The sequence below is a fragment of the Notothenia rossii genome (genome assembly GCF_949606895.1).
Source record: "Notothenia rossii genome assembly, chromosome: 12".
Classification (NCBI taxonomy): domain Eukaryota; kingdom Metazoa; phylum Chordata; class Actinopteri; order Perciformes; family Nototheniidae; genus Notothenia; species Notothenia rossii.
This window is the reverse complement of record NC_136911.1, coordinates 4,710,359-4,732,832: the sequence shown is the minus strand read 5'-3', so window position 1 is coordinate 4,732,832 and position 22,474 is coordinate 4,710,359. Positions and strand designations below refer to the sequence as shown.

At 39.9% G+C, this 22,474-nt stretch overlaps 2 protein-coding genes across 7 annotated transcripts; both read right to left on the bottom strand.

Annotated features, from left to right (window-relative positions):
• Window positions 1–1,476: 1,476 nt before the first annotated feature.
• ropn1l (rhophilin associated tail protein 1-like) lies at window positions 1,477–9,154 on the bottom strand. 4 transcript variants are annotated; one of them, XM_079661162.1, is made up of 6 exons: window positions 8,870–9,154; window positions 8,474–8,606; window positions 7,636–7,759; window positions 6,754–6,915; window positions 5,956–6,131; window positions 1,477–2,835 (listed from the first exon to the last, which is right to left on the bottom strand). In XM_079661162.1, exons 2-6 carry the CDS (start codon window positions 8,602–8,604, stop codon window positions 2,724–2,726), a joined length of 705 nt encoding a protein of 234 aa, XP_079517288.1. In that variant the 5' UTR covers window positions 8,605–8,606; window positions 8,870–9,154; the 3' UTR covers window positions 1,477–2,723. The 4 variants fall into 4 exon arrangements, 3 of the variants coding, with proteins under 3 accessions (XP_079517288.1, XP_079517287.1, XP_079517286.1); XM_079661161.1 differs by lacking the exon at window positions 8,870–9,154 and adding an exon at window positions 3,154–3,264 and having other exon boundaries at window positions 8,474–8,861; XR_013804327.1 differs by lacking the exon at window positions 8,870–9,154 and adding an exon at window positions 3,154–5,254 and having other exon boundaries at window positions 2,801–2,835; window positions 8,474–8,861.
• Window positions 9,155–9,300: 146 nt separating this feature from the next.
• nup58 (nucleoporin 58) lies at window positions 9,301–22,086 on the bottom strand. Of its 3 annotated transcripts, XM_079661156.1 has the most exons (14): window positions 21,660–22,086; window positions 20,933–21,096; window positions 20,799–20,831; window positions 20,435–20,704; window positions 19,986–20,145; window positions 19,716–19,781; window positions 19,421–19,595; window positions 18,836–18,915; window positions 18,577–18,695; window positions 18,219–18,301; window positions 17,904–18,105; window positions 12,447–12,530; window positions 11,250–11,345; window positions 9,301–10,828 (listed from the first exon to the last, which is right to left on the bottom strand). In XM_079661156.1, the coding sequence occupies exons 1-14, from the start codon at window positions 21,737–21,739 to the stop codon at window positions 10,662–10,664; spliced, it is 1,779 nt and encodes a 592-aa protein (XP_079517282.1). In that variant the 5' UTR covers window positions 21,740–22,086; the 3' UTR covers window positions 9,301–10,661. The 3 variants fall into 3 exon arrangements, with proteins under 3 accessions (XP_079517282.1, XP_079517283.1, XP_079517284.1); XM_079661157.1 differs by lacking the exon at window positions 11,250–11,345 and having other exon boundaries at window positions 21,660–22,084; XM_079661158.1 differs by lacking the exons at window positions 11,250–11,345; window positions 12,447–12,530 and having other exon boundaries at window positions 21,660–22,082.
• Window positions 22,087–22,474: the final 388 nt, after the last annotated feature.

Genomic DNA, 22,474 nt, shown 5'->3' with positions numbered 1-22,474 from the left:
TGCTGACATCACCTGCTGTGGAAAAATCGAGTGCATAACAGTCCCTGTGTGTACCCATTATTATTCTACCTTCATCTGCCCCCAGCTGAGAGCTCTGCTCTCCTGTGGCTCTTTATCTCTATGGTATCGGTCGCCAGCTGTGCGGGTGACAGACTCTGTTAGCTCTGCCAACGATATATATCTGAGCAATGTTGCACCGTCTGGTCAAGCCACACACACAAACACCAGAGAACCAAGTTTCTAAAATAATTGTCTCGATCTTCTGTTCAAACCAGGTTTCTGGTCAAGATAGACGTAGGGAGATGGTTTTTAACACCATTTAAAATAAAGTAACTTGTGACCTAGCTTATTATGAGTCTCTCACTCAACTAAATCTTGCTGTAAATATTTACGGTACTAATATTCATTGATGTAAATGGAATAGAGACATTATTAGAAACACCTCTCAGTATACATGAATACAACTAAAAAATATGCTTCCATTAAAGAATGCTTTAGGCTTTAAGCTAATATTGCTTGGTAATAAAGTGTTTTAGAGGATACTGAATAACCAGATCCAATTTAATTTCAGGAATTCATCAACATTTTAGATGCAGAAAACACTGCAAACAGTACCTTGGTAACCACTTCATAGTAAGAGGAAGACCTATGTTTGCTTTTTGTATTGCTCAAGATTATTCCCTGTGTGATTATTATGAATATGTTTTATTTATATTTTGTTGTTTATGTGCACTCTGAGGAACTTGTAGCTGTTCAACACATGGGTTCAACACCTCACCCTCCTGGCCTCTGATGCTAAGGGAGCATTTCCTGCTCCGCCTATACCAGATTGGTTGGCTGACGTTGAGCTGGAGGTGACTGTAGTTGCACCAGCCAATGAAGCTCCACCTCTGTACTCCTTCTCTTTGTCGTCTGTGATGTAGCTGACACTGGAGAACTTCTGTAGGTGGCATGAACTAGGGTTGAAGAAGAAGTCAGAGGGTGTACAGGAAAGGTGACAGTCCTTGGGGGGGGGGGGGGCAGTATTGCTCACCAGCACGTTTGTCAGTTGCTCTGCATTTCTGAGGACTACTTGTGAAGTAGTACTATGTCATACATTTAAAAAACTCGACTATGCATTATTTCAACTTACTATACCATGCCTTATTTCGACATAAAACACCATGTTTTGTTTTACTATGTCCAAATAAGGCATGGTATAGTATGTCCAGTATGTAGTGTGTAGACAAAGAAGATGTACCTTTATTGATCACTGTCTATAACGTGATGAAATAGTATTCTATACTATTTAATTTTTTGCATAATTTCGACAAACTATGCTACTCTATGTAGTTATTTCTGAATATTTCGACAAAGTAGAGCCTTTCGAAAATATCAGGAAAAACAAAATAATTTCGTATGTTGAAATTATCAAAAAATGACAGTATTATGTCAGAAAAAGTAATTATGGGAAATATGGGAAACGGTCTTAAAATAGAATGTTGAAACATTTATCAATGAGTCAATAACATACACACAATGAAAACGGGTCTAGTAATGTTTCAAATATAGCATGATAGGTCCACTTTAATACATTTATAAAATCACTCTTGGTTTATAAATGCTAGCATCCCAAATGAACTTAATGAGCATATTGACCTTGGTGCTGGTATTAGACAAGCTTCTGCAGTCATTCCCCCATTTGGTCGTTTATATATTCCCCCTAAGACCACAAGCAGCCAGAACACACCAACACACCTCTTCGATGGCATACCCGAAGCAGGAGTGCAATACAAAGATCCCTGTGATCTCTTCTTGACACAAGTACTGAACTGTTCAGGTTTTTGTGGGGTGTGTGTGTGATGATAATTGTGAGTGTTGACAACAAGGTTTTAATGGGTCCGCTTGTGTCTTAGATTTAGCAGAAAATTATGTTTTTCCACTTCATAGGAACGACTTAATGTAGTGATAATTAGTAGAGTGATTAGAAACACTTCATGGATTATTGCTCAATCAGTTCATGGGGTCGGGACAGACACCACTTATTATTAAGAGGCTCAGGACAACACTTCAATTCAGGGACAGAAAAAGCTTTCACTGCCAGTTGAATAAGAGCAATCGAAGTGGTAATTAACTAATTTTAATCAGCCAGCAATGGACCATGATTTTGTGTGATGTGTGTTCATGTGTGTAAGAACAACGCCCAAATACAGCCTGGCCAAGTCAGCATTATGTATAGCTCGTCCCTCAAATGCTGTTAGAGGCGGAATCACTAATGATACAAAATACAATACAAAGATACCTAGATTGAAACATCTCACTGTGATGGTGAGGAATAGTGGGGAATGTGCTTTGAACTGTCATTATCCCAATAGCTGCAGGAACACTAGCTCAAAGAAAGAACATCTCTCTTGTAATACCAAATAATGACATCTTTTCACTAGGAGTTCAGGTCTCAATCATTCATTTGCCATGTGCCAATCTGTGTCACTGTGGGGATTGTGAGATCATTGTTCCATAAAGAACATAATGGGGAAGTGTGCTTGATTGACAGGTCCCTATCATATGCAGCCCTGGAGGTTTCTGCTGGCTCCTCCCACCTCAGCACCAAGATAATGTGAGTTGTAAACCCAAATCCAGCGCATTAGTTACATTAGACACAGAGTAGTGAAAGGTGTTTCGGTCTCACCCATAAACAAATGCATCAACACGCAGTCACTGTGTCGATGTTGGTCACATAATTGTTATTCCACTCGTGAGGTTGCTTTGGCAAAGTTTGACGAAGCATGAGTCGTTGAGTCGATATCATCCTGATATATGAAGTCTAAAGGTTTAATCATCCCGTGTTGGAGCTCCCTGGAAAACAAAAAAGTAAGTTGTTAGACATCTATGACTCGAATTTATACATTGTAAGCAATAAGTAAACAATTAAAAGTTCATAAGGTTCCTACAAAAAAGCAAAACTTGCAGGCTGTATAGCAACTTGTTGTGTTGTTTGGTCAATGGTGTACCTGGTGTCTCTTTTGAGTAAAATTAGATAACTCATAAAAACTAACATACTAATTCAAACAGTGCCTCACAATAGATCTGGAGTACAGTATTAGCTGGTTGATAAAATATCCATGTTCTATACCTTCATAAAACAACAGGCATCATGTTTTCCCTCATCCTTACCCTGAAATCTGTTACACAACAGCTTCAGAGACGAAAGCTGAAATGGAGCCTTTGTGTCCATTCTCTCTTCTCCTGTCTTTCTCACACGGCTCTGCTACATTTGTCGTGTCCCTGGAGATGTGATGTTATGGATAAAGCTTGAAGAAACAGTGAAGGGTTGTGCAACATGGTCCACCCTGGAGCAGAGATTCCTGAGACACTGACATCTTTGCAATGACATCATGTTTCTCCCAAGTAACACCATCCTTAAACAATGGGGCACACAGTTCTGAAGCTGTACTGTATGACCATTGTACTGGAGAGAGGATGGACCTGAAAAATAACTTTTAGTGGTATAGACATGTAAGGATGGGCCTACAAAGATTTCATTTCATTTCAATGTATTTGAGAATACTGTTGTGACTTTTTTAAGGTCTTTAAATACAGATTTTTGGGTGTTTTTACTTGAACTTGTTGTCTTTGTGTTATAATAAATACATGGTAATAAGCTCCACGGTGGATTGTCTAGTTAAATCACAAGAATTTAAAGTACAATGTATTACTTTGCTTAAAGAAAGAAATGCAGAGGTAAAAAGGGTTATTGAAAAAGAAAAAGGCAGTTTCTGATATGTGAGAATCTACATTATTTTGTGGTACTTTTTTTACACTAAATAAAGTACTTATATATCCCTCAATGAATCTTGCAACATAAAGTGCTTCCTGACAGTTAAAATAAACACAGCACAAATACTTTTGAAGTCACAAGGTTTGTGTTGGGCATGTCAGCGATGCTCATTACGGCAACCCCCCATACTTCCCTGTCCACTGGAAAGTACCCACTTGTTATCAGGGACTTTCTGTGGAGAAGACACTAAGGCCCCGGAAGTTCCTGATCGTATTTAAAGTTTCAGGATTCCCGGTAAAGTTATTGCAGGTTTAAGGAACGCAGGAATCAAAGTTTAAATGTACTTCTTCATTTGCAAATAATGTTCTGATACATGTTGTTCAAGTTTAAAATCGCAGTTGTTTGTAAGGCTGGAATGCTAAATCTTTGTTAGCTCATATCTCAGTTTCACCTGAATCAAAACAATCTGTTTTCCGCCCTGACAAAATGTCCTTTTTACGCTGCGTCATTTGGGTGGATAGCCTGCAGTTTTAAGGGATTCCATCTGTCCTTACTTCCCCTTTGACTCTCAGCTAGGATTCTGCGAGGGGTAAACTTGTTTCGCAACCTACTGCCAACTGCCTGAACTGGGAATTCCCACTGACCGTGTTAACTGCCCTGCTCGATAAAATACAGAGTTGAGTTTCACAACTAGAGGTTTAAGTATCTGTGTGTAAGGGGTAAAGAAACAGTCATATTGGGCCCATGTGACCACAGATTGTGCTCTCACACCGACACATGAAACAACATATATGAATTATGATAGATTGGGTGTGACATTTATGCATACTGGTGTGAACCTTAGAGATTTCTTGGTCGTCCATGTGATTGTGTGTGCTTTGAGACGAGGGTAATAAACCTGTATGAGCGTGCATTTGAACTTGCCCATTACAAATATTGCACGGAGGAGTGAACAAAACACTGGGGGGGGGGTTTTAGCTCTTTAACACAAGATGAAAATCACGCTCTTGTGACCTCGGAGCTTATCTCCTCACCTCTCCTCTTTCCCATCTGCTGGGTGAAATGAATACAGCACAGAGGCCAAGTGCTGCGAGGCTGCAAGCTGAGGTTGTGTGTATGATAGAATAACTGGCAAACCCAGACATAAGGGAACAAGCAATAAAAAGCAAACACACTCCACCTGACAGTTTGGGTAAGGCAGCTTTGTGCCTCTCATGCTGCTCATTAAAAGATTCCAGCCTGACTCAAAATAGCAGCTTGTTCGGTTGGGCAGTGATGAATAATAACCCACTGTGTCTGATGCTAACAATTAATGGGCCCAATTTCTAAGTAATGAAACAACAGCTGTGCTTGAAGGAGCATTAGCACGCCCATTTATTAATCGAACGCTATCATTGTGTTACTCCTTTCCCTTTCTTTCCTATCTTCCATCGCTCCTTCGCTCACTTCCTGCTGATGCAGAAGTTGGAAACCTGAATCATGCCGTTCTGCTTGTTGCTGTCGGGAAGAGAAACCAGTGCAACAGCTCATGTCAGCAGCATAAGGATGAGTATAGCAACAGTGAGTATAGCTCTTATAACTATCTGTGCCAACACTGACTGGCACAAAATGTTTAAAGCAGTGTTCAGCGCATCTCGAGTCATCAGTGCAGAAAAACATTGGCAGCTCACCTTCAGACTACTGTAGACTTTGAATGTATTTCTTGCATTTATTAAATTAAATATGTCTCTTGTCAATTATGACATGTCGTTTTCAAATGCTGGTCAGCAATTCCGCTGTTAATTGAATGTTCATCATCAGCACCCTGTATAAGATTAAATAAACAAGGGGAAATTAAACATTCTGGTAGATGCCACATGAGGGTTTTTGAGGTTACATAAGTCCAACTCCTGTTGCCTCTCGGTTATTACTTGCAGATATCATATGACCTTGATGATTCAATAAAATAAGGATTTTTTTATGAGATTTGACTGGAGCTATATCCAAGGGGAATTGATTCAAATGAGAAAAATAATTAGGCTGTTGGAGAAAAAAAGAAGTGGGTAGCATCCCTGTTGTTGATGCATATAAAACAGCCTCATTTTCCACCGCCTACATCCACTCTGCTTATTGCAAGTTGAAGTATGCCTGGTTTTCATGAGCATGCTGACAGCTATAATGCTGAGGAGAATGGACACACACACACAGATAACACTTACACTTGTAGCTGCAGGCTGCTGAGGAAGTTGTCGATGTGTTGCTGTGGCATGTCTCCGTCCAGGTGAGCCAGGAAGGTGTAGAGTTTGACGAAGGTGTCGAAGGGGATCCTCGCAGCACCGCCCTCCTCATCCTCTGTCAGGATCTCACAGGCAAACTTCAGAGAACTCACGAGGGTCTGAGGATGTGGCAGAAACAAGAAGCTGACGATAGGAATTTGTCAAAAGAAACAGACACACAAATACATAAATGTGTTTTCAGCGTTCAAGGACGGTTAGGTCTTGTTGGAGCATCACACACTTCAAGTATACTTATCCACACACACACACACACACACAAGTTACAAGCAGTGAAAACGAATTCAGTGCAGAACATGACTGCCCTCATGTGGTCAAAACATAAACAATCTCGTATAAGCATCCATCCAAAGTACTGACACTAAGCACATAATGCTGCACATGCTTTTGCAGATTCTACGTAATCGTCTGTAAAGTTCTTCTTCTCCCTAATCTGTCTCTACTGCTCTATCTGCAACTTTAAAGCGAAACCATTGGCTTAAAGGCATCACAAAGATTCCGAGAAGGAATTATCTTTAGAGCCTGGGGACCTTGATGGGGAAGTCTGGATCACAGACGTCTGGGTCTCGTCTAAACACTGGAAAACTAAACTGTGATATTGAACAAAGAAAAACACTATAGGACCTCCAGCTGTGCTTTGCCTCACAGAATGTTTTTTAACACTCAAAGGAAATGGTATCAAGTGGTGTTAGCAATTATATCTGGCCTTATGTAACAACTCACCCCTCCCAGAGCACTGCAGCCCAGAGAGAACAATTCCATCCAGTCGATGTCTGAGCCAAAGCTGCCCAGCGACAGCAGGCTCTCCAGCTGATCCACGGGGAGACACAGGCCCTTCCACTTCTTCTGCACTTCCTCCTTGCTGCATGTTTTCCTGGGGGACAGCTGAGAGGGGAGGAAGTGTCAGTTTACGGGAGATAAGGAGGACAAATGAGGTTATCTAGTTTACCAGATGAGTGTAAAAATCCCACTTTTTTATTTGTTGAAATAAACTTCAGTACTGGAGCTAGGGAATCACACAGCCGTACTAATGACCTAGCAGGATTTCCTTTACCGCTGGATTTTTCTGTATGGTCAGCTTTGTAATTAAGACACAGCTACAATGTATGAGCTTTAGTATCCCAGAGCAACAGGACAATTTGGGGCCATAAAGGAAGCAGACTTTTTAATTAAGTAAACAGAATTTAAATACTAAGATAACTGACATAAAAACTGAATGAGATGGCTTCCTGGAAAGATTAAAACTGTTGCTAAAGTGTTGGCCTTTAAGGAAATATTAAATATTCAGATCCTTTAATGAATCCACTACACCAAAATGCCAGTACAAGCCCCGGGTGATGTTTACTATAATATGAGACTTTAATGATTCACGTGAGGAAACAGCATAAGTGGAATATGCTGATACACACAGAAAAGTATGGATACTAAACTTAATGCAGCTATTAATTACAAAGTACAGTATATTAACTAGCCTGTACAGGGCATTACAACAGTTAAGCACAGTGGAAAAATGCAATTTATTGATTTTCTTTCAAAAGCAACAACATAAGGCAAACGATTATGTGATACTTTCTATGAGATTAGGCCCTGATGTAGAGGACGTACCTGTTTGTGAAGAGTCTTGAGTAGACCTGGAGTCAGCCCAGTGTCAGTTCTCTGGGTGGCGGCATTCATCTCCAGCCTGTCCTTGACTGGCAGACACTCTCCTTTAGACAGCGCACTGAAGTATCTGAGAGAGGACACACACTTACATAAACATACACACAAACATCCACACACCTAAGCACCATTCCAATCAGACAAAGTCACAAAAGCAGACTATGTGCAATGACGCATACATTAGTCCAATTAAAGAAATGTTGTTTTTAGGAGCATCAGTTGACTAAATTATAATGAGTAGTTTGTCTTAAGTTTAACGATTTGCATTTTGCTAAAAGGCGTATTTATCTTACTTCACAGTTTAGACAAGGTTTTCCTTCAACTTTAGAGCATTTCAGCATCAGAGGCGGCAGAGCCTGGTGTTACTTTAATAGCATCTAAACATCTTGTAACCCAGGAGACATTTGAGTTGTTTTTGTTTCACCATATGGCTCGCTTTATTGTCTTTTGCTGTAAACACTGCCAAGCTACATTGGCCAATTAAATAACAGATGATATGAGAGTCCTGAGGGAAACAAACACGCACTTTATCTTTCAATTGCATCCAGTACTTTCAAAGAGATTTCTCTTAGTTGAGAACGTCAGATAGTTTAACCGCTGCAGTAACACGGAGGCCCCTGGGATCCAATTACAGCCAGTCAATGCAGAGATGAGAGATGCACAGGTGAAAAGGGCCTGTCTTTTCATTCAATGATGCAGCCTGTGAGTTATGCTTTCTTCTTAAGAGATCACGATTGAAATAAAACACTAGCAACAATCCCTTTCAACACACATTTAAACTTACCCCGCAGACCACACCAGCAAATCCTTGGGCTGTGTACGGATGGCTGCCTTAGTGAAGTTTTTCAGGATGTCTGGCAGCTCGGGGGGGATGTTGATTTGCTGGGAACAGTACATTGTGTCTGGAAGAGGCATGGCTGCAATATAAAACATTGCATTATTGTCAAATTAGCAGATGAGATGTGTCAGATAGCAGATCCAAGAGGGATGGGAATAACTGCAGCCTGCCACAAGTAGAGTAGGAAAAAATAAGCTACTTTCGATTGCAAATACAAATGCATTATCTATTGAACGTCAAATGGATTGTTTACGTCAATTCTACCGGACACAAACTAGCCAAACGGCACTTTTACAACTCATTTTAACTGTCATAATATATAGCTTAATTAAATAACATTACCTGGATAGTTCAACAATAAACGTTGGCAGAAATGTGGAAAGAAAGGCTCGAATAATGTTATAACACAATTGTGATGCGTGTCGCGTCGCGTAGCAACGGCGTTCTTCTTCTGCAGGGTAGCCGTGATGCTGCGTGAAGTGCACTGCTGCCCCCTTGTGGTGAGCAGAGTCAGTGGACAAAGCACATTTCATGTTTCAACAATTCCATATTTATTAAAATAATTTCACTAATTTGCACAAATAGCATTCCAATAATAAGATTATGTGCAGCTGTCATGCCCAGGAAATATGCATAAATCTTATTTCTATGAAGTGTGTTTTTTCATATATTAAGACTGTCTGTTGTGAACTGCAACATAAAAGTGATAAAAAACTGGTGACACAAAATAAATTGGGTGATTCACATTCAGACACAAATCATGACAGATACCATTCTGTGTCAGCATACACATTTATTGAAGTGATGCCATGAAACATCATTAAGATTTTATTATTAAACGGCTTCTTGAAAATACAGGTTTACACAGACTGTGATTAGAAAATAATAGTACAACTACCAGTATTTGGTAACCAAACAGACATGAACAATTAAAAAAAGCAACTATAATAGACCAGAGACAAATTCATTCATGCACATTCACACAATCACTGTCAGGTCAAATACGCCAGTGCACATTTAATCTAGCACAAGTGGAATAGGTAGAATCTGCTTGTGAAATCCCTTTCAGATTCATCTAACTTAAGATGTAAGGGGAGTCATGTTATACAATCACAGCATTCCCTCTCGCAAGTTCCTACGCTGGGCTAAATTAAATGTGTCTAAAAAGTAATTATCAAAAAATGATAAGGATGGAATCTATCAATAACAACACAGGTTATGTGGACTACATAATGGACTAGGAAGGTGCTAGTCCCCCTTTTCCCCTTCCCAGTGTCATCTCTTTCTCCACTTGATACAAAAATAAAGCTGTTCTTCCCCAAAAACCCACCCTGGACACTGTCCTGTGCCTATAAAACTATTCAGGATCAGATAGTACTGGAACTACACTGTTCCAGACTTATTTCCTCATAAGCCTTTTTTCTTTTTATATCATCTTACCCCTCCTGGACAAGACCTCAGCCAATCTATCATTAGATTGGCTTCAAATGCAGTTATAAGTTTGACAGAGTTTAGGTAAACTACTGAGAAAACTGTCAACCTCAAAGCACAAATTCAATATTCAGACCAAAGACATTCCTCAAAGATTACTGAACTATAAAAAACAGATCTGTCCATGGCTGGGATTCCCACGAGCATTGTAGCGCTACAGATTGTAATGTGCAGGCAGCATGTTTGAGTTAATGCAAACTCATATTTTAAATTATGCAAAGACAATTTTTAAGTTTTCCTTGAACTCCACTGTCTAGCAAATGTATTTAGTTGCCGGGCATCCAAAAGACCAAGGTCATTGAAGGAATTGAATTGTCTAATTTAATCTAATGAGAACATGTGAAGAGCAACACTTTAGGACTATAGACACCAATGTTTGTTAGAAAGATGTTTGTTGGTCATAGGATTTTGGTTTTCTCAATGTTTATTTAGTACATACCTCAATGTGATTTTAAAGTGTGATCCTGTGGTGTTGATTTATGGTTGTTTTTAATCAAAGCCTGGATCATTTAGTCTGGTTAAAATGTTCTTTGTTCTGTAGTTGGATAGTGATTATTAGAGCACTGATATGCTTCTGGGAGACCAGGCCTTACCCGTTACAGACACCAAGCTAGTCAGTCAGGGTTTAAGTGTTTCTGTGGTTTTATCTCTTTCCCCTTTTGTTACCAGCAGGGGGTTTCTTGAGCTGGAGGAGGGGTGTTTGGCCGAAGCCTGCAGCTGCCGGGTTAGACACGCCAAAGGTCAGGCCAGCCGACGTGTTGAGGCCAGGGTTACTGAAGTTAAATCCTGAGGTGCTGCTGCTACCGAAACCTAGAGAAAACAAGAGGGAGGACGCAGGACAAAAAAGACAACAATATATTAGAGAAACCAAAAGTAATGGAGCAATTAAAGAACAAGAATAACGGTTATCCAGATTCCAGCATTTGCTAAATTTTGAACAGAAGCCGTCCAACCCAACCCGAAATGCCCAAACTGCCAGCGCACTTAGCTAAAAGACTTACTACAAGGATAACGTTGTTGACCAAGCCTACTAGCAGAGAGGAAACCAGAGAATCTCATTACACTGACTGCATCTGCACATTGCTCACAGTAGCTTGACTTTTCTTGATGACGCTTACTCAAAATGTTCTCAATTCAGAGAGTACACTTTCAAAGCCTGCTCAGACTCAGCTGTACTGTAATGCGTTGGGGCCAGGTGTGAGTGAAGGGGGGTGTATACAGTATGATGTACCTGCACTCAGACTGCCTCCTGTGGGCTTACTGGTGGAGAAGGCAAAAGAAGACCCCCCAGTCCCCACCCCACCAAATCCTGGCCCACCAACAAAACCTGTGGGAGAGAGTGACATGGAAGTCAGTTTGAGCTAATCACAAACTACACTAGGAGCAGTGGCTCGGGAGTACACACACACATCTGAGTCATTCCATGTCAAATCAGATTTTTGTTGGTTTTAAAACTTAAATAAATAGTATATCATCTACGCCTCTATCAGCAAATTATTTAATTTAATCAATTTATTATTTGAAAAACAATAAATTATTGATCAGCTTAAGTTATTATTATTATTAGTTATTATTATTATTTTTAAAAGTGTGAACAAATATCTAATTAGGAGGGGGGCAGCCTAATTTAGCTTTTTACTTTAAAAATGGGCCAGTAATTAAAAATATTACATATGCTTACGTCTTTCTGTGCCCCTACCAATTGTTGTGTCTAACAGTTTCATTTCTACACCTTTAAAATGTCCTTCTCTTAATATTCCAAAATTCTCATGTGCAACAAACTTTGTAAATCTGTGTAATATTTTTTGTTGTCAAATAGCATAGAAATTATTTAAAAAATAAGTAAAACAAAAGCCTCCATCACATTTGACATGAAATAACCCATATGGAAAACAGATATGCGAACCCTAACCGATAGAGCCCTCCACAGCTTAACCTCTGACTGGAGACTCAGTGCACTGCGGGGGGAAGCAAAGGCCGAAGAGAGAAAAACGTAATGAGAAGGAAAACCAAACACATCGACTACATGAGAACACGCACCTGGTGTGCGCTCAGACCACTTTTTCCAACACTGCCCAGATACTTTTAACTAGCTGTTGTAGCCAAGTGAATATGCCAGGTGACATGCAACAGTAAGTTGCATTTCTTTAGCAATGTTTTGGTGACCTGTGGCAAATGTTTGCTCAGTTGTTCTTGTGGTGTGAACGCACTTGACCACCTGCGCATGGAAGAACAGAAAAAAAAAAACACTGCCAAGCTTTAACCACACCAATCTCACACACACTGCCTACCACTACTTTCATTCAGGAGAACACAAAGACCTCAAACACAAGGGCTTCTGGGGAAAGCTAGGCATTAGGACAACTGTCTACGGTGTAAGGGAAGGGCAAAACAGGGAAATATATTTATATAAAAAAAGAGGTTATACCTCCAAGGGTAGAAGAGCCCAAGCTAGTGCCCACTGCCGAGGCAAAGGGGTTTCCGAACCCTACCCCCAAGGGTGCCTGGGTCCCTATGACACAGAGAGAGAGCATATGCTTTACTCCTCTAAATGTGTGTGTTCAAAATCATCATCTCCTTTGACAGAACAGTTGGTAAAGACATTCATTATGAAAAGGACATGTCATTTGTAATTTTATATCAAGATTCAAGTTTCCCCATGTATGTTATACCTCGCAAAGACAGAATGTCTGCAACATATAGTGGTAGCGTTTGAATATCACAAGATTACAGCGCTCAGTGCTTAAGAAATATAATACAACAGTATAACTGCCTTAAGAAAATGCATAATGCCATTACACCTGCAGTCAGCAAATACTATGTTACCAATAAATGATATTACATTTTTTTTTTAAACCAATAACATTCCAGGTAATGAATACAACGTGGGAAATGTGCTGCTAGTTCTTTCACTCAGAAACTTGTCTTTTTTTCCTTAATGCATTTTTTTCTTTTATGTAATCAAATTTGATAAAGTTTCCAATTATATTGCATTGTTAAATGAACTTCAGTCGAAAAAGAAACAAGGACAACCGTTTCTTTGAGTAAAAATTGATTTATTGTCAATTTAATATGCAATTCCACTGACATAAAACACAAACAAACATTTTAGAACATAACTGATTGTTAATTGCTAACTGCTACTGCATTTGACAAGTTTCCAAATTTTCAAGATTTCTGAGAGTGAATGAACTAGCATACGCCAAAAAAAGAAAAGAAATGCATCACACAATTATTGAATATAGCTTAAAAGGCACACCATATTATATATTAAATATACTGTATCAACAGGCATTGGTTATATAGGTTTAAACACATTCCTCTACAGGTCAAAGCACTCAAGATTTAGATAAGAAATGTGGATTTGGCATCTGCCTCAGTGTAAACTCAGTGATATGTTACAGTTAGCCTGTGGAAGTCATTGTTGTCACGTGATTAAAATGAGCTGTGTGTGAACCCTTTTAACCAGTGTATTTAAAAAGACATTACAACCCAATTCTAGTTGTTTTAAACACAAACCTGCAGCTTGAATTCATTTACACATGATTGCAGGCTACAAACACTCTTTGTATGGACTCGGATCAAGTCTGATTTGTTGAGGTGACATGTATAGCTTTTCGGAAATCACCCAAGACCCCCCCATGACACAATCTGCAATACTAGTACCGCCTGAAAATCAACTACAAAAAAGCATAAAGCAATGGTCAAAAGTCAAATGATTTAAGAGAAAAATAATAACATAATAAAAAAGGTCAATGACAGCCAGCAACTCAAAAGACCAGACTCTCATTTTCGACTATTCGAGCCTATTTGAAAGAACTGCTGCGCTGAAGCGTAACACCACACGGAAACTAAAGAAACCATTTACACAACCTTTGAATAATCAATGAGTTTCACAATAACTCTCATTGAGTTGAACACTGTTGCTGGTACTGTGCCAACCAATCCAAAACTAATTCACATTATAAATTCTTCACTTCAAAAAAGGGGGAAAATCCCCTGCTGTCGAACAAACAGCAATAAGATGGCTAAATATTTACCATCACCTTCTGGGTCCATCCAGCTTTGACAGACCAATAATTACAACATCATTTATTCTTCATTATTATGCCAAGTACGTCTGTAGAAAGGTGGAAGACTATGTTTGAGCGTGTAAATAAAAGTCAAAGATTCTATCCACCTTGGAAATCTAGCTGACAAACATCCAGCTCGGACCGACGTTGTATCTTAAACGTGTGGAGAGGTTGAAATGTCCGAAGCAGCAGTTTCTCTCTCAACAAGCAGCGTCAACAGAGAATCCACTAGGTTGGGTTTACCAAGCACAATTGTAACTAGCAGCAATGTACAGATAAGTGCTGCAGAGAGAACTGTGAGTTGATATGAAACTTTACAATGTTTTGTTATCCTCACTCTTGGAAGTGCCATTAATGCTATCTCCGGAAACTCCATTATTACAACTCGAGTTACATTCCTTTCATCGAACAATGGTGGGAAATGACTCCAATAAAAAAAGATGTGGACATACAATCTGACCCTGCTGATCTGTCTGTTTTGTTTGGCATCAATGTATTTTAGTAGACCAGTGTGAACAGTAAGACCAATCCTTTTCTTTTAAACTCACTCAAACCAACCACAAAGTAGAATTTCTACAATACTCAAAAAAAAAGATACTCAAAAAAAAACTTGCCTTGGCAAAGGTCCACACAAAGTACCACCATCTTGGATATAATGAAAATGAAATTACAACTTGTTCCAGCACTGTAACACTGACAGTAGCCCTTAGGTGAAATAGCTTAAATCAAGTAAGAATGGTAAGCAGTATTGAACAGTGAGTTAATGCAGACTTTTGTTGCCACTGTTGACTCGCCATATTGTTACTGAACCTTCATTTGGCTCGTTGTTCACAGCACTTGATTGAAAACAAACACTGAGCATCCCTGCCTTAAGAGCAGCAATACGTGACGAACACCAGCGATATTTTACAAGGTCAACAGCCTTGCTTTTACTCTAAGACAGAATAATTGCAGTAATGGAAAGACAATATCTTAGTTTCAACGTTCAGTTCAGGCAATTACATTGTTCATACTTTCCGAGTCTTTTGGCATCTTTCACCTTCGGCCTATCGAGAGACAAATCTGAACAGACGTTTGGCCTTCACAATCAACCAGCACACAACAAGTGTTCGGGTCAAACACAAATCTGACTGGAGTTAGCGCCACCGTGCTGCATGGTTAGTGTTGCGAGTGCTGCGATACTGGCCACCCCAATAACAGACTTAGCACCAACCAAAAATAAAATTGAAATAAATAGGTAAATAAATACTGAACAGAACCAGACAACAACTTGTCTAGCCTTGGAGTTGAAATGAAATGACTTATTTAAATATATAAAAAAACTATTTGACAAAATAATTGGAGTTACCTTAAAAAAGACAATCGTTTTACCTAGTCCCCCACTCTGGGATTAACTGACTTGCAAAGCAATGACTTTGAATATTTTACAGCTAGCGAGAATACGCAGAGAACACAAACTAATGATTAGAAATAGATTTGGCATTATACGAGATAAAAAATGGAAAGCAGCACACAAATCAATCTCTTCAGTAGGCACCAAGGTAGTGTCTCTACATACACACAGGTATCTTACGTACTGTAGCTAAAGGGCTTGATGTGAAGAGCTTGTTTCTGCACATTAGGGTTAAGCAATACTTGGCATTTAGACTAGATGCTAATTCAGAGAAGCGTCTGCATGTCCTGCTAAGACATCAGAGGTATAAGAATGTTCATATGACACTGACCAATAAGCAACATTCATTGTCTGGGTAACAATTGAGGAATATTGGATCTGATGATAATGATAATTATCAGCAAAAGGCACGTTCACACCGCAGTACTTTTCCCACTTTAGTTCCGAAATGTCGCGTTCACACCAAAAAGAGCCGGAACAAAAATTTGTTAATCAGAACCTTTTTTACCCTCTTCTCCGTCCCTGCTAGAGAGCAGGTACTTTCGTGGGAGAAAAAGGTTCCTATTTCTGATTGGCTGGGCGGATTGCAAACCACGGCCAGTAAAACTCCCAAAAAGTTTTGTGAAGCCGCCATTTTATTATCCTCGCATTAGCATTAGCCCAGCGCAGAAACGCAAAGAGATTAACTTGTGGCAACACAAAATAAAACATGGGAGCGGTGGAGATGAGGAGGTGTCAGCGTTCTGGCGATTTACTCGGAAGGCTTCAGTAGAAGCTGCTGGGAGTCCCAGCAGCTTCTACTGAAGCCAGTCCCCAACTCCGGGGACTTCCGGCCGGGGACTTCGGGTGGCAGTATACGCCGTGAAGTTGTTTGCGGCCTGCCAGTAAACCCAAAGCAGAAGAAGAAGAAGAATTGACGTGAGCGGCTTCATTTGCCTAATCCTCCCCGGGGGACTTATTCCGGTGTGAACGCGATCTGTACTTAGTTTATGAGAACTAAAGAGTTCTGATGAACCTTTGTGGGAAAAGTACTGCGGTGTGAAAGCGCCTAAAGACTTTCAAATGAAACCACACTTGAAATATTGCTTTCAAACTTCGTCTTTCCTAACCCCAACAAAAAAGGCAGCAGGAACATGCTAACATACACAGTAGCTTAGTTTGTTCATAGTAGGTAAGTGCCCTGATATGCCAGTAAAACGGCCTACTAACCGAAGCCTACAAAAAAGGCTGAACATCTGTTTAACACCTCACCGATGAATGTGGCAACAACCATTATGGAAACTACTTTTAACATAGTTAACATTTGTAGTATATTGTGCAGGCTTATTTAAGTATTTTTGGGATGCGTACATCATCAAGTTATAGAAAAAGTTGAAGACACTAATCTGTGAGTAAGCAGTAAACTAAATTCAACAATCAATCTTCACCTGTCTGCTTATGCTGGGTGTTAACACTCTGTTGAATAATATTTTAAATATGTTTTTGTTTGTACATCCTCTACAGAAGATGGAAATGATTGAACAGGTTGTATGACACATTTGAGGAACATATCTTACATTTCTTTAATAAATAAATAAGACTGGCTTTTTGATGTAGGCATTTAGTTCAATTATGGTTCATTATAAGTATGGTAGCCAATACATGTAGGTTTGGCTTGAAGTAGACTATTTTGGCAAGTCGAGAGAAGCTCCATGCTTCAATGAACATTCAATCTTTATTTGACACTGTTCTTAGAAATGTCCTTTATCGTCGTTGTAAGCGGATGCCATTTGGCTTCTGATCGATTCCTTACATTAAAGAGACCTCTCGACAGTTAGACTGAAGAGAGTAGGAGCTACATTATAATCTGTTTACCCTCATAGACCAGATAATTGGCAAGTACATCTAAATTACACGGCAAGTGTCTATTGCTTCTAATCCCATCACATAACTTCATTAAGTTGGCTCATTTCAGGCACCCTAAATTACATTTCATTTAGGAGCTCTGATTGTAACTTCAAGATTCAAGTGAGTTAAATTGAGATAGCTGGACGCTCCCATTATAAAAAAACGCATTCTAAGTCGGCTTCATCTACCTGCTCTAAAATACTCTTGGAGATGGTACAGAGCTAGATTAGATAAAGTAGGTTACTATATCCTTGGTAGTGTTTGTATGTCAAGATGGTAAGGCAGCACAAAGGTTTGTTGTAAGAGTTTACCAACAGATTTCTCATCTTCATTCTTTCATTAGAGAAATACATACACATTAACTTGGCACCAGCTAGGTCTTTTTTTTTAATCGTTTCAATTCTGTCACCTTCTCACCTTTCTACTCGCACTATTGCCTCATTATAAAAACACTGTTTTCCTGTCCCTCCTCTCCCTCTTTCATTTTAAGATGAGAAGAAGAACACTTTCTAGAACTTGTAGGCAGTCAGACCTGGAGTTGGCTGCTGTTGCTGGGTCAACGTGGCTGCCATGGCAACCGCTGCAGCGTTGGGCACATTAGAGAAAGGGGCCGGCCCCGTCGTGACTCGCGGCGTGCTCTGCCACTTCCTGTTTGACGCCCGTTTGGACTCAAAGACGTCCGTAGAGTCTTCTAGAAAGGCCCGGCGGTAGGAGAGGTATTGGTGCTTCAAGATCTATTATGACAGACGAAAGGGATAGAGAGAGAAACACATTTTCTATTCAAATACTGACACAGTTGATAAAAGTTGCAATCATTTTCAAACAAAGCTAGAGGGAAATAACTGACCTTGACATTCTCATGAACAGACTGGAGCTGGGCAGCCTGTGCGACAAATGTCTGGTACAACTTCTGCATAGCCATGGTCAAGTCTGGAAACAGAAGCGTACACGGTATAATAATCTGAGTGTTTATTGTGGATCCGAACAGAGGAGTATTTTTCCGTTACTCAATGTGGGAAAATGCCTTCCAGTTACAGTCATCAGCTTTAATATTGATATAAAACTAGTTTATCCGATTTCGCTTATACTCACAATATACATCCTGTGAGTCACGATGATGAGAGCAGTTTAACATTTCAAGACACATTTTACCTAGTTTACAGTAAAGTAAGGACCCATCTGTCAAGGGAGACAAATGTTCTTACCCTGAGGAGTGATGTGGGAGCCACTGCTCTGCGTTGTCAGGTGGTTCTCCAATTCTTCTATCTGCTGTCGGTACTGCTGCAACTGAACCTCAAACTGCTCTACCAGGCTCCGGAAATAACTAAAAGACAAGAAACATACACACATCTTTTTTAGAGACAAGCATTAGGGGCATAATGACTTAACAGGCCATAAAGCTGAAACTGCTGCACACATACATCTTTGATTTGCTTCAGGACTACTATCTGGGGGCTAACTTACTCTGATGGAGCATTGTTCTCATGCTGAAGTCCAGGGGGGGTCTTCTGTGTACGCAGTGCTATGTCAGCATTTTTCAACTCCTTCAATACAAAGGAAAAAAAAAATCAGAGGCAAATTTTTTTTAAAGTTTCTTCAGGATACTATCCTTTTCTTGGAGGGCACTTTGCACTTTTCAGTTCATGAGCTGAGAGTAACAGACATGGTAAAGAAGCTATAGGTATGCCACAAGATAAGGAAAAACTTGTATCCATCTTGGTCTAGCAATGGAGCATCTTTTCTTGTCATTTCCCATCACAGGCAAGAAATTGATAACGTTGACAAAAAAAAAAAAAACTTAAATTCTGTTCTTGCACAATATATAGCCATTCAAACATTTTCAATTACCCGTGCCAATAAGGTCCATTGTTTAGTTTCGTCTAATACGTCAAGGACTTCCTTTTAACCCCTCTAATTTCCAAATTCAAAGACCCGTAGTAACCATATACAACATAACATTTGTATTTATATAAGATTTTTGCTTCAGAATAAAAAGACACCTAATACCACTCACACTAAAGATTGTGTGTACACATGTACAGTATTTACCTGCGCTGTTTCCATCTTGAGCTTGTCGATGGCCAGAGCTTGGCGCTGCAGGCCGCTGGCGCTGACAGAGAGAGACTGTTTGAGGCTCTTGATGTCGTCTTGGACTTTAGAAATGGCCTTAGATGACATCCTGCTGATGTCTTCCTGAACCTGTTTCTGGTCTTTAACAAATTTTCTATGAAAATGAATGAAAGAGACAATTGATAATAACTCAACACAATTGTTTTGCCAGCAATACATTTTGGTGCACTAGTACCAATTTCTAATAGACAATATAAACACATACAACACTTACTGGAAATTCTCAACATCCTGACAAATAACTGGTGGTAGGTTCTCATCTTTCAAAGCTTTACTGTCCCTGTGAGAGAAAGAGTGCATTTCATTACAACACGCAGAACATTCCTTGCTGATCAGATATACACATAGCAGAGTAGGAAGCCACTGAATGGCTCCCAGTAAACAGTTGTTTACACTATGATCCATTATAGCATATAGAGTTATTGAAAGTTCTAGCATTAACTTTCAGCAAAAAACCATACACATGTTGGTAAGCAGGACTTACTTTGCATTGGCTCCAGATGATGTGTCGCTCTTATTCTCAGAGGACGTGCTGAAGTCGACTCCACCCAGGCCAAGACTGGGGGCCGGGGCCACTGCTGATGCAGTGGAGGAAGCTAGCAGAGAACCTAACGTTAACCCGCCTCCAAGAGTCTGACCCAAACCTGCAACACCAAGTAAACACAAACATAGGTTTTAATAATGGGTAACATTGTTAAGACTGATTACTAATAATACATAGTCCTTAGTTAAGAAAGTTGAGTTACTATAAAAACACCTGCAGCATTAAAATGTAAACATTGATGACCTCATTGAAAATCTAAAGGCATAGCAATGTGCAAAGGTCATTAACATACTCACTGACCAAAATCAACAGAACCCATTAATTACTCTCAGTTAATCTATATGACTTCATACTTGCATTGGACAAGCTCAGTGTGTGTTGCATCTCACCTGAAGCCAAAGTGTTGGCGAAGAGACTTCCGCCCAGTGTTTGGCCTGTTAAGGATGCTGCTGTGGTGGTTGCTGCGCCCCCAAGACCCAGGCCGAAGGCTGAAGTCTGCTGTGGAGCTGTGGCTGTCAGGACAGAGCCGAACGATAAGCCTGCCACTCCAGGAGCTGCCAAGGGCGTGGAGGTGGTGAGGGAGAAGGGTGTTGCTGAGGCGGTGGGCTTGTTGAAGCCCAAGCTAAAACCAGTGGCTGCACCTGTAGCAGCAGGTGTACCTGAGAGAAAATAGGCACAGAAAGCAAGGTTATAACCTTATTTCATTAACTTACAATTAAGTTACTTCAGAAATATACCAAAAAACAAACATACCTAATGAAAGGCCTGTAGTGGGTGCAACAGCACCTAAAAGAGAACAACATAAGACAAGGGGTAAGAATGAAGTCACGCAGGAGTTTATGATAGTGTTTAGCACTGGGTTTTTTAAATCTGTGTAACAGTATTACCTGATGCAGGTGTGTTGAAAGAGAATCCTCCAGTAGGTTTCTGACCGAAGAGACCGCCTCCAAGTCCGAGAGATGGGGTGGCACCTGTGGTGGCAGTAAGGGTTGTGGCTGCTGTACCGAGGGCTGTGCCCATAGAGAAGCCACCGGCATTGGCTGCAGGTGTACTACAAATGCAAAAGGAAGACAATTAGTCACATGACCACAGCTCCTTAGTGATACCAGAGTCAAGACGTAAACAAAGAAACAGTTGTTGGACATTGTCCAAGTAATGCAATATAACGTGATACTTGTAAATAATCAATAGAAAGACGTAAACATGCCCTCTTACTTTTACTTTCACTTTCCACATCTTACTTGTTGCATATAACACAAAGAGTGCAGCTTATCAATACAAGTACAATCTAGTAAAACAAAGTGAAAGCTTTGACAATGTAAAGTCCCTTTTGCTAAGAATGTCACTCAAAATGTGCCTTTTACTACTCAACTGACAGATCACAACTTTGAACTTATATCATTATGGTTAGGTTTCTCTTGCAAACTTAATAAGAAGCAACTCGCCTCGCATTGTATTGTATTGTTCTTTACAAAAGTAAGTTACGTTAACGATTCCGGCACAGTAACACCGGTAACCTTAATGTAAAACGAAACACGTTCTTACAAGCTAACGTCAGATTAACTTTGTCTATGCTAACGTTAGCAAAGGCGGCTATTTTAAACATGTCATTACCTGGTTGCGCCTCCAAATGAGAATCCCCCACCAGGGTTGACGGCTCCCAGGGTCCCTGTTCCAAAGTTAAATCCAGACATGTTGTCTTAGAAGCAACGCATTAACACAAACAGGTGATTTGGACACTCATGAAGACACTCAGCATCACAGCTAACACGCTAGTTAGCTTTGAAAGATGCCCGCGTGAGGGCCAAATCTTCGGTCTTGCCTTTAAAAGACCAGATCAAATGTTGGCTTTTTCAAAAAATGCTAAGGTTCAATGCGCACCCTTCCGTTGCAGTGTTCGCAACCCTTTCTTATGTGTTTCAGATCATTAAAGACGCCTAATATTGCATGACAAATCCTCGCATGGTTTTACTTTTCCTATTACCCGCCTGGTGTTTCCTTAATGCTGTTGCATTTTGGGTAATCTCTTTTCAAACTACATTTCCCATACTCCCTTTCGCTGTTTTTTTGTCCCGTGATGCCTCACACATGCGCAAAGTTAGTATTTCCGGACGTTAACAAAACCACGGCCTTGCTTTCAAAATAAAAGATAGCATTCGAAAGTTAAAAAAATATAGTAAAGACAAACTTTATGAATTTGAAATGGTGTTCAAATTCAAACACGATCTGCACGTCACAATGCTGTTTCGCCCACACTTTATTTTTTGGCCAGTATTTGTAACTTCTTATTGTTCTGCATAACAGTCATAAGAGCTCTTTAATGTCTAATGTATGTTATACTGTATGCCTTTTGTATTATATCTCTTTTCTGTGTTTTTTCACAGAAAATTAAGAAAATAAATAAGAATTGAAATACATACATATTTAAA